This window comes from Giraffa tippelskirchi, chromosome 4, assembly GCF_054371585.1.
Source record: "Giraffa tippelskirchi isolate mGirTip1 chromosome 4, T2T-mGirTip1v1.2.pri, whole genome shotgun sequence".
NCBI classification, from domain to species: Eukaryota; Metazoa; Chordata; class Mammalia; order Artiodactyla; family Giraffidae; genus Giraffa; species Giraffa tippelskirchi.
The window spans coordinates 80,563,859-80,576,643 of record NC_137278.1 but is presented as its reverse complement, the minus strand read 5'-3'; the positions used below and the strand labels follow the sequence as shown (position 1 = coordinate 80,576,643).

Sequence of the window (12,785 nt, the reverse complement as noted above, 5' to 3'; positions counted from 1 at the left end):
AATTACCTATGGGGGGGGGGAACACTATCATTTTACAACAGAAAAGATTAGCAAAAGAACTACCAAATAGAGGCCAAATAAAATCTAAAAACAAAACACGGGCTTATTTATCCCAGACATGTGGAGATAATGAAAGAGATCATATTTATAACATGCTTTGAGATCACAGAAACAAAATTATAATTTTACTTTTTTGCAAGGTGGCCCTGATAGTGTCCAGGCCATATGAGTAGTTCTGACCAGGTATTTAATAAATTAAACAGATTAACAGTGTTGAATACCATTCATCTTTATTACAGTGGATTATAGTTAACAGATATTCTTAAAAGTTTAATTGAACTGGTGCCAGAATAGTTTCCAGAGAGAACTGAGAGCCCATTTGAAGAACTTTAAAAGCTGGAGAAATTTCCCCAGAAACACACATATCCTAGAGATAGAAATACATTTAAGCAAAAAAGTCTGGAGATGGAGGTTAACTTATACATTCAACTATTTTAAGACTAGCACTTGTAAGAGTTATGTTTGGTTTTATATATCTTTGTAATAAAAGCATTCTTTGAAAATAAGTTTATAAAGAGCTTTCACCTATAGTATTTCATTTATTCTTTCCAACAATATTCTAAGATAGCTGTTGTGATGTTGATTTTTGAGATGAAAACTAACGTACTTCTGAAACCTTAAGGAACTGTGATAGAGTGAGAGTGTGAATCTAAATTTAGTGCTCTTTCCACAGTATTTTATAGTCCTCAAAATTCCTACTATGTAGGGAAGCTGAAGAAAACTGGAGTATCATCTGTTACTTTATTAGAAGAAATAAAATTATAGAATCGACCATTATATCTGTTCCTTACCTCCCACACATTATATTTGATTCAGCCCATTTAGAGACAAACATGTCTCAACAGCCTAGGAAACCTCCAAACCCCTATGTTTATCTCTAAAAATTGCTGTAATAAGGTAAATTGTTTTCTAAATAATATCAGTTGTAAAAAATCCTGAAAATTTACAAGACCCCACGATTGCTAAATTTAATAAATTTTAGGAATGGAAATTAAGAAAAAGCAATGCTGTATATATTTGTACTACTGGTACAGTTTTCGTAGTGGATACATAACATATATTAGAATTTTTACTTATTTTATAATCCCAGTAATGAAACAGAAAAAAAGAGGTAAAGGAGTAAAAAAAGTTTTAGATCCTAATGATGACTGATTTATCACTAGTTTCAGTCTTATTTTTGCCACTGGCTAACTGGGTAAATTTAGCTCAGTAACTTTATTTATAACTCTGCGTGTAAAGTTAAAAATAACATATATAAATGGGGTAGAAAAATTATCAAATTTCAAAGAATTATAAAGTGGCAGTATTTTTAGTCAAAGGAAAATGAACTCTGATAATGCGGAGGTCTTTTGTTGTCAGTTTGCTTTCTATTTTAGGTACAATGACCTCTGCAACAAAGAAAAATCAGCTTGAAGGAGAAGAATAAAAGTGACAGGCAAGTTCATACTTCTTACCTGCATACATGTGGTATGTGAGCCTCTCTATAAGTTTAATAACGGTTCCTGCCTTGATAATTGGAATTCCAGCTTTGGGCTGCACGTTTTCTTCAAATATGATATTTTCTTCAGAGTCAGGCTCTGCAAATCTATACACGTCAGCACTAGGGAGCCTCATCTGCTCCTCCTTTTCTTCCTGCAGCATGGTCACATCAAGCATTCTTTCCAGGGTACTCCGGTACTGTAAAGATATCAATGCTGCCATCCAATTGTTCTTCTCTTCAGCTGACTTGGCAGAAAATATAACACTATTTTCATCTTTTAAAATTATTTCAAAAGCATGCTTGTACTCACTGGTGTCATCTTTGTCATTAATTTGTACCTTTCTCATAAAAAACTTTTCTTTAAGACGATATTCTGCATTGCTAGCACCAGGTAGTCTTGGCTGCCCATGATTTGATTTACAGCAAATCATTAAGCCATCAAAGAGAAATATGTGTCTCTCATGTTTGGCTCCTACACGTGTAAGAGTTCCTTCCATTATAAACTCATTGCAACACTGTCCAATGTCTTTTCCCTCCCAACCATCAATATTCTTCTGAATCTCGTTCATTTTCTTGATTGCTAGTTGTTTCCCCTTCATTTGCTGACTATAAAACCGACATGCAGATTCACTGGGACAAAGGAAAAAAACACTGTTAGTACAAAGATCACAGGGAATCTATAATTCATGAATATAAACGACAGTGCTAAAGTATACTTTTAAAAGTTGCACTGTGAAGGTTTTCACTGATTCTCCAAATATATTAGTGTTACAAAGTTGCACAATTTTGGAAACTAAAGCAACACATTAGAGACATTTTTTTAGTGCTCTAAAAAGAACTGACTATTGACAAAAATCTACCCTATATATTTAGCTACAGAATGATTATTTCTACCATGGCTACTAAATATTTAGAATGACAAGTATTACAATGTAGCCCAATACAGTGAGAAAAAAAGTAAGAGATTAAAAAATTTATCTAGAAATGCTTAAGTAGACAATACCTAAAGCTAAAAACCATGCACTTACTATAATTAGGAAACTGGAAGCGTATTATCTGAATTAATGCCTCGAGTTACATAATCCCTAAAATAAAGGCCACTACTAATTTTACTTTGACAGAACAATGTTGTTGACATAAATCTACCCAATACATTTGCTCTATCTCTCCTTTAGCTTACCAGTTGACTCTCAGGAGGTCTTGTCTGGGAGTATGCAAGGAAAATGCACAAATATGAAAGGTTTTTCAAACAATAACAAATTCTCTTGGCTTTGATGTCACTTCCTCTGAAAGACCAAGCTTGTCACTAAAAGTATTTTCTTCATTGTTTACTTGAGGAGGGACCAGGGATCCCTGAATTTATACCACAGTATTGAGGGTGAAAAGGAGGAGTATTTAACAAAAAGTGAAAATATTCACCTCAGTCTTCGTTTTGCAAGACTTTTAGAACATATTTTTTCCATACCACTCTGAACATTAAGCAAAGCTGTTATTGCCTGTTTCAAACATTCTTTGTCTTCTTGATCCTCACTCTTTTCTTCTAACTGCTGCAAAGTTAAAAATGACAAATCTGAATTAACAGAAGTTATGGATAAAAATAAAATCCATTTTATTGATAAAGATAACACTGACAACTCTTTCTGCTGTAATTAAAATTTTAGTGTGTCATAAAATATATTATTATTTTTAAAAGTCTTTTTTTCTACATGTATTACTATCCATATGAAGATGGAACCTAGTTTTCCTAGATCTTGAGTAAAACTAGTAAAATATATGTCAGTGGAACTCAAGCACATTTTCAATTACTGGCTAAAGATATACTACATGTGCCAGCAGAAAAAGTAAAGTAGAAACAGTGTTAAAAGATGTCTGTCACACCTTCTGACAGGCAGTAATGTGCATTTTCTCAGACAAATATTACTGAAAAGAAATGAGGAATATAAATTATCTTTTTAACTATCACAGGTCTTGGAACAGCAGTAGACACATAGGTGAGGTTTTTTTTTTTAAGTTGTGTAATTTGGTCTTAGATTTCTGATTGCCACATTACTGCTGTCAGCAATGGAATGCTTAAGAAAGATAAATATACAGAGAAGGATGCAATATAGTATAAAGACAGTTGAAGATACAAGGCCTAAGATCAAAATTTGTCTCTTACTTTCTGTGTGAACTTGGGGCAAGTTATTTGACTGAGTCCCACGTTTCCTATCTGTCAAATGAGGCTTATAAAAAGCCTGCTTTGCTTATTTTATGGGGTTGCTATTAAAAATCAAAGCACTCTGAAAAAAATCAAAGTCCTTTGTAAAATAGTAATGTACAATATTAGTGTAAGCTGCTTTCCTTTATAATTTAACTACAGAATTAACATTAGTATCATGAAGAACTTTGTCAGTATTCACATGTGAAGATTTTGAGTAAAACTAGAAATATATATGTTAGTGGAACTTAAGCACATTTTCAAATACTAGCTAAAGATACTACATGTGCCAGACACAAAGTCTGTACTTAACAGGGATTGAGTCATTAATAATTACTAATAATCAATATGACAAGGTGGTGGTAATTCAAGCAAGCAATTAACTGAGGTATAGTGACAATAATTCAGTAACCTTATAAATCTGTGGCTACCAAAGAGGAAAAGTTAAGAAATAACATTTATTAACAGAGTTTTCATGCAACATTTAAGAACACTTACTCTCTATCATAAATGAAAAAGACTTGAGAAATAAAACCATAAAAAATTCAAAGTAATTTACAAAGCCTTACTTTTCAATGAGCTTCATTATCCATTAGCATTGGGTTGGCCAAAAAGTTCATTTGGATTTGTAAGATGTTACAGAAAAACCCAAACTTTTTTGCCAACTCAACACTTTAAAAGCCTCATGTTCGAGAGGCGTTTCTTAAAGATTAATAATACATTCGTTTTTGTTTCAACTGATACAGGTTACACACACACACACACACGTGTGTGTGTGTCTACTAATGACCTATGAAAAGTAAACATATTCAATGCTCCAAACCATTTTTATAAAAATAATTTACTTAAAATATCTTAATGCTCAAATATTCCAGAAGTAACAAATATAAAACATCAGGTCTTATTATTCAAATTTCTTATATCCATTATTTAAAATTCACTGAGGCATAATCCGCCCTCTTTGGAAATTTAGTCTCATTTGTGTTAAATAAAACAAAAATCTATTCACAAAATTTCCAACATAAAAAGGGTTGCGAGGAGACAGTTTGTAAAGGATAAGAGACTTAAAAATAGATACATTAAAAAATGCAAATACTTTTTATTCATAGTGTTTCTCTTCACTATGGTCAGCTATATCTATATTAAAGAAAGCCAATGGCCAAGTTTTCATGAAGATACTAGGTTTTTACTTAACAGTAGGCTGAAGGTTGGATTCTGGGTAATCTTTCAAAGTATCTTCCATCTCTATGGGGCTTCCCTTGTGGCTCAGCTGGTAAAGAATCTGCCTGCAATGCGGGAGACCTGGGTTCGATCCCTGGGTTGGGAAGATCCCCTGGAGAAGGGAAAGGCTACCCACTCCAATATTCTGGCCTGGAGAATTCCATGGACTATACAGTCTATGGGGTCACAAACAGTCGGCCACAACTGAGCGACTTTCACTTTCACTTTCTATCTCTATGAGTCTACACTATTTACCTCTCCTATGGCAGAATTTTTGGAGATAAATGAAATATTACCATAAATTTTTATCAAGTTTAGGCATCAAAGGCAGCAAACAATCTAACACTGAAAAAGTAATATTCAAAGAAAGGGCAACATTCTAGATGATGTAATGAAAGTACTACTAAAGAGTGAACTACTTCATTGAATTGTTTCAGAATTTAATCACTCAATATTCAAGTCATTATGATATAAGGCCAAAAAAAAAAGTTGACACTAACAGAATATTAGGCTTCTCAGGTGGCGCTAGTGGTAAAGAACCTGCCTGCCAATGCAGGAGAGGTAAGAGACATGGGTTCAATCCCTGATTCAAGAAGATCCCCTGGAGGAGAAAATGGCAACCCACTCCAGTATTCTTGCCTGGAAAATCCCATGGACAGAGGAGCCTGGCAGGCTACAGTCCATGGGGCTGCAGAGTCAGACACTACTGAAGCAACTTAGCACACAACAGAATATTATAGTCCTTTATATTCTATCCTTTGATTTTTTAATATCACTAATTCAGGCAAAAATACTGGAAGTCATAAAAGACACACACTTCTAACACATATAAAAAGAACTTTCAAAGTAACAAATCCATTTAGACATGCATTTGATTTTCTATTCTAAAAAATGTTTTAAATTTCTGAGTCATGTTATCTACCATTACCTAGCATTGCATAGGGCTTTTCTAGTGGCTCAGACGGTAAAGAATCTCCCTGCAATGTGGGAGACCTGCATTTGATCCCTGGTTGGGAAGATCCTCTGGAGGAGGGCATGGCAATCTACTCAAGTATTCTAGCCTGGAGAATCCCATGGACAGAGGAGCCTGACAGGCTATAGTCCATCGGGTTGCAAAGACAACAACTGAGCGACTAAGCACAGCATAGCATTTCACATACAGAATATAGTGGTATATCAAAAATATTTTTAATCTATTTTAAAAGCACAAATGCAAAGTCTTTGAAAAAACATGAAACTTTACTGATGAAATAATTTTTAAATGTAATATTTACCTTTATAGCATTAGTCAAGCATCTAAAACAAATTTCAATGTAATAAATGACTTTTCTTACAAGCATTCTTTGCTTCTTTTACTTAACATAGCTGATTCAAACTGGGCATTGGTGAAGAATAACTCAAGTTAACTATCACCAAAGGGGTAAGCTTATTGTTGCTACAGAAATAAAGCAAGGGCAATTAGTATGTAAATGAAACTTTACAAAGCAGCATCTTCTTGTTACCAGAGTGATATCCATGCTTTTCATGGGGGCCTATTTAATAACATTATCTAACAGCAACAATTTAATTTTACAAATGCTGTTCACTAAACAGTTTAAAAAGTTATCAAGTCCTGATGATAGATTGCCATATATGAGAATATACTTAACCTTATCCAGAGAATCATTTTCTAAAGCACAATGATAACTCATAATGATCTATAGAGATGATAAAATTTACATTTTCAAAAGAAAGGAGTCACTTTCACCAGTGATCTGGGGTGGGGAGGAATCCTTTAGAAATAAATAGAAGGAGCAGCAGTCAACATGGTATATTACATACCCAAAGGAAACCCGAGAAATTGAGCACTGAAGAATTGATGCTTTTGAAATGTGGTGTTGGAGATGGCTCTTGAGAGTCTCTTGGACTGCAAGGAGATCCAACCAGTCAATCCTAAAGAAAATCAGTCCTGAATATTCATTGGAAGGACTGATGCTGAAGCTGAAACTCTAATACTTTGGCCACCTGATGAGAAGAACTGACTCATTGGAAAAGACCCTGATGCTGGAAAAGACTGAAGGTGGGAGGAGAAGGGGACGACAGAGGATGAGATGGTTGGATGGCATCACCGACTCGATGGACGTGAGTCTGAGTAACCTCCAGGAGTTGGTGATGGACAGGGAAGCCTGGCGTGCTGCAGTCCATGGGGTCGCAAAGAGTCAGACACGACTGAGCAACTGAACTGAACTGAACTGAACTAACAGTCTATACACTGGAAAAAGATAATTCACAATAGTATTCAGTAGATGAATAAAATTAATAATTGGTTTATACATAAAAAAAGTGTCGAACCTGACACAGTTTTATGAGTGCAACTAATTCACAATCAAATAATGCCTTCTCTTTTAAAAAAACAAACTTGAATCTATATGCTTTTATTTCTAGAAATTAGTTTTCTCCAACACGAAATAATATAAAATGAAAGAACTGCCCATTACTTGATGATGGAGGCAGGCAGGACCAGAAGCCAGGAGTCTCAACTCTCAGCCCTTTTCAATATACTATCCAGAGAACTGAAAAGACTGTAAATACCTGTTTAAAAAATATTCATCAAATAAAACTTATTCCATTCAAATGGTAAATTGCAATGCATAAGGATGACAAAATATATCATCAAGGAATAAACACTGTAGTATAACTAAATTGCTGTGCTGTACACCTGAAACTTACATACTACTGTAAATCAACTGTACTTTTATAATTTTTAAAAAATATATAATACAATTAAGATTTGGAAAATAAAAATTTATCTTTATCTTAACTATTATATATACATATAAGATTTCATCACAAAATGTGAGAACAAAAGCAAAGATGGGAATCATGAAGTAAATTTCATAACAGGAAGTTCCTTCCTTTCCCCCCAAAAGTTATTTTTAGAGTTAAAGTAATTTCATATATGCAGATAATTCTACAGTACATGAAATTTCAACTAGTATATGATTTTAATGATATTAACAAAATTTGATCTTTTTTACTTAACCGTCATTTTCCCCCAAGACAAGTGAGGAGATGACCATTTTCAACATGGTATATATTACATGAAATAAATAGTATAACAGTAAAATAGTATAATTCTTCCATAATTGTAATTTAAATGAAATAGTATCTTTATTAAATTAGTCAATGGTTGAAAATATAAAAAGGAAATCTTAAAATATAAATTATAACATGACATAGCTCACTATTAGGAAATAAAAGTAAAATGCTCAAAGTTTTTGAGGAAAGTCACAAGTCTTATTAAGATAATTAAATGGCCTTTTGTACATTTTTAGAAACTATTTAGAATATTAACAGTAGCTGATTGGAAAGCAACTCAAAAGGGCAGACCATAGAAGACTTCCAGTAAAGTTCCAATCAAAATTACTTTAACAAATATTTAATTAACCATCTATCATTCATGAAATAAAGTGAAAGTCACTCAGTCATGTCTGACTCTTTTTGATCCCATGGACTGTAGCCTGCCAGGCTCCTCTGTCCGAGGGGATTCTCCAGGCAGGAATACTGGAGTGGGTAGCCTTTCCCTTCTCCAGGGGATCTTCCCAACCCAGAGATCGAACTCAGGTCTCCTGCATTGCAGGAGGATTCTTTACCAGCTGAGCCAAAAGGGAAGCCCAAGAATATTGGAGTGGGTAGCCTATCCCTTCTCCAGGTGATCTTCCCGACCCAGGAATCGAACCAGGGTCTCCTGAATTGCAGGAGGATTCTTCACCAGTGGAGCTACCAGGGAAGCCCCTATCATTCATAAATAATAAAAATATGATAGTGAGCAAGTGAAATCTGGTCACTGCTGTTAGAGCTTAGAATGTTAAAGAGAAGACAAATGAACAACAAAATGATATAATGGGGAAACATAGGCCACTCTGGAAATATACAGCAAGAATCCCTAACCTAATAAAGAGACAGAAGAATATAGCAAAAGCTTCCAGAAAGAAATGACTGTAAGGTTTGAAGGATAAGAATGGTTTAGCCATGGGGCAACAGAGGTAAAAAAAAAAAATGTATTAGGCAGAAGAAATAGCTTGTTAATTCAAAGAGTTATTTAGGGCCAAGGTTGAGAGAAATGAACTGAAGACTAGAACTTGGTGAGTGGGAAGGGGTTGGGGTGGACAGAATTGATGGGTCAAGATGCTGGAGAAGTCAACAATAACCAAGCCAGGACTGTAACCCTTATTAGGAACTTGGACATTAACCTCGGTCAGTGGGGAGCCATTAAGGATTTTAAGCTAGTGGCTAATGCTATCAAATCTGCATTTTAGAATGATGGCTTTGGTTTGGTTACCCAGTTAACAGCAAATTGGGGGATGGGGTGGGGATGAGACTAACCGGAGATTTGTGATAACCCAGATGAGATGATCATGGTTCTCAGAGTATTGAAAAGAAATGAACAGAAGATGAAATCAAAAGATCCTTTTCAAGAATGAAAAGGACTTATTTGGTCACTAGGGGGCTTTTCTGATGGCCCAATGGGTGAAGAATCTGCCTGCAATGCAGGAGACACAGGTTCAATCCCTGGATCTTGAATACCCCCTGGAGGAGGCAATGGCAACCCACTCCAGTATTCTTGCCTGGAAAATCCTATGGAGAGAGGAGCCTCATGGGCTATAGTCCATGGGGTCGCAAAGAGTTGGACACGACTGAGCAACTAAAACACACACACAAGTGGATGTAAAGTGGAGAATGACAGAGAAGAGTTGAGGACTTTCAGGTCTCTATTTTGAGTAACCAAATGGATAGTGGGACCACTTCATTGAGTGACTGAACACATTAAGAGTGGTTTTGCTGGGAAAGATGAGGAGTTTTCAAGAAAGTGAATTTGATTTGCTTACACAATAAATAAGCACAGCTGTTCACAAGATAGGTGGACAATAAACAGCTTACACTGCCCCATTTCCTTTTTCATACCCCTCTCTTCAGTTAATCTCTTTAATCTTACTGAAATCAGCATAAATTACTGATTTTCTTCATGCTACTAAGAGTAACCTTTGGATTGACATGTTTATTATCTGACAGCAAAGGGGTCACTGCTTTTTCTAGGTGAACTTCATGAATAAATGATGAGATGAGAATGGGGGAGGGGAAGGGTGTGACAGGGTTCAGGACATACTATTCCCCAATCTAGCACCTTGGTATACTGAATACTTTAAAAGTTGAAGAAGTTTGAGAAAATTGCATAAGGGAAAGAGAAGGTCAGTGACCTTCCCGGTTCTATTTTCTCAAATTCCTTCAGTTTAAAATACTCAATATGTAAAGTTCCTGTGTCATGTAAAACTTACATTAAATAAATCTGTATGCTTTTCTCCTGTTAATTTTTTGTCAGTTTCCTTTTCAGACCCAGCCAGAGACTCTAAAAGGGTTGAGGAAAAAACTGTCCTCCCCTACAGGTGCTTGGGAAAGGAAATTATTTGAAAAAATAAATAAGTATATTGTAACTGAGAACAGTACGGCTTGTTAACTGTATCTCAATAAAGGTGTTTCTTTAAAAAGTAATAATTTAATACTTTTAGCTAACTATATGCTCTTCAATTTTCTGTATATCTACAAAGTGAAAGTGTTAGTCGCTTAGTTGTGTTTGACTCTTTGCGACCCCACAGCCTGTAGCCAGCCAGGCTCCTCTGTCCATGGAATTCTCCAAGCAAGAATACTAGAGTATGTAGCCATTCCCTTCTCCAGGGAATCTTCCCAACCAAGGGATTGAATCCCAATCTCCCACACCGCAGGCAGATTCTTTACCATCTGAGCCACCAGGGAAGTCCATACACCGACTAAAATGGACTTTAAATGGTCCTAGCAATCAGACTGTTGGAAAGTTCAGTTTCCAGTCTGAAACATGCAGTTATCAAAGAAAGACATGGCAAGATTTTATGGTTTTAAAAAAGTAAATGGCAACTCTACCTAATGCTCTGTGGTAACCTAAATGAGAAGGGAATCTAAAAAAGAGGGGATATATGTATATGTATAGCTGATTCTCTTTGCTATACAGCAGAAACTAACACAACTCTGAAAAGCAATTATACTCCAATAAAATTAAAAATAAAAAATAAAATATAATTAAAAGAACCTGTAAAATGTAAAAAATAATTTTTTTAATTAAAAAATTTAAAAATGAAAGTGACTATACATCGGTATGCATTGGTCCAAAAAAAGTAAACGGATTCATAGCAGTTCTTAATATTTTGCTAAATTGGTTTTCTTCATCTCCTTTTGTTTTTCTTTGAGGTCCAGACAAATGGAAAATGACAATTAATACAAACATTAACAATATAATAAGAATTAAAACTGTCTATGAAAAAGTTTTTCAGTATTTCTGAACAAAAGAATGATAGAGACAGATAATGATAAAAATATTATTATCTATTAGTAAAATAATTACCAGTTAAATATTACAGTATTAGAAATTCTGAAAACTTTTTAAAACAGAGAAGCACTTAATGAAAGAAAAGATCTTACAACTTAAAAAAACAAGAAGAAAGAAACTGCAATATAACTGAAAGGCCAAAATGCTGGTGAATAATGTTACCAAGCTCCTTTCATTCTGACTTAAAACCAACTTTTTTGTAATAAGGCCAAATTTATTTTTATTTTTAGTTTAAAGAAAAGGAGAGAGTTTGGTGAATTTCCTGCTAAAAAAGGGGGATAAAACTGAATACAGTGTTTATCTGATGAAGAAGTCATAACACAACAGCAAAAAAAGAAAAACAAGGATAGCTGTTTCCGAGTATCACTATTACACTTTCAGACTGAAGTATCACTATTACACTTTCAGACTGAAGTAACCCTAGATAACTGTGACAAGTTTTTAGAATACCTGTTAATCAGATTAAATTTGTGTGATGTTTTTGTATGGGACTATTTTAAGCTCAAGCCTGTTATCTAGGTGAGGAAAAAGATAAAGGATGATTTAAGAACTGTGCTTGTGCTTAGTTGCTCAGTCGTGTCCAACTCTTTGTGACCCCATATACTGTAGCCTGCCAGGCTCCTCTGTCCATGGGGATTCTCCAGGCCAGAATACTGGAGTGGGCTGCCATGCCCTTCTCCAGGGGATGTTCCCAACTCAGGGATGGAACCCAGGTCTCCCACATTGCAGGTGGATTGTTTACCATCTGAGCCACCAGGGAAGCCCAAGAATACTGGAGTGGGTAGCCTATCCCTTTTCCAGGGGAACTTTCTGACCCAGGAATCAAACTGGGGTCTCTTACATTGCTGGCGGATTCTTTACCAGCTGAGCTACCAGGGAAGCCCCCCCCAAATAACCAATGCAACCAATTTTTAAACATGGCCAATATTCAAATTGTATTTTAAACAGGATCTAGCTATTTTTATCTTTAAATTTAGTAGAATATATTTTCTAATGTTAGCGGCTTTCTTGCCAACCTGTGGAATCTGAGTTGCAGCCCTTCACTGTATCCCCTCCTACTGTCACAGATAACAAAGCCACAACAAATACTGAAGTAGAGCTATAAAAATGCAGGAACTTCCAGTAATGGTGGTGCAGTAAAGAAGTCTTGAGAACCATCTGCAGATAACAATTATTCAATCTAAACAAAAAATTAAAAATATTTATAGGCACTGGAAAACATCTAAAAGAGAGTATAAGCCAGAAGTACTATTGCTCTTAAAAAGTTAGAACTAGAAAGTGTACCGGAGAAGGCAATAACAACCCACTCCAGTACTCTTGCCTGGAAAATCCCATGGATGGAAGAGCCTGGTAGGCTGCAGTCCATGGGGTTGCTGAGAGTCGGACATGACTGAGTGACTTCACTTTCACTTTCATGCATTGGAGAAAGA

At 35.2% G+C, this 12,785-nt stretch overlaps 1 protein-coding gene across 7 annotated transcripts in view; it reads right to left on the bottom strand.

The window, feature by feature from the left end:
• SOS1 (SOS Ras/Rac guanine nucleotide exchange factor 1) overlaps window positions 1-12,785 on the bottom strand; it is a 133,667-nt gene that overhangs the window by 39,282 nt on the left and 81,600 nt on the right. For 5 of the 7 annotated variants that reach the window (XM_081483221.1, XM_081483215.1, XM_081483217.1 and 2 more), the window contains 2 exons: window positions 2,960-3,087; window positions 1,515-2,170 (listed from right to left, as the gene is read on the bottom strand). In XM_081483221.1, coding sequence (XP_081339347.1) covers window positions 1,515-2,170; window positions 2,960-3,087 — 784 coding nt within the window. The remainder of the gene's footprint in view (window positions 1-1,514; window positions 2,171-2,959; window positions 3,088-12,785) is intronic. The other 2 variants (XM_081483216.1, XM_081483218.1) reach the window with 1 other exon arrangement.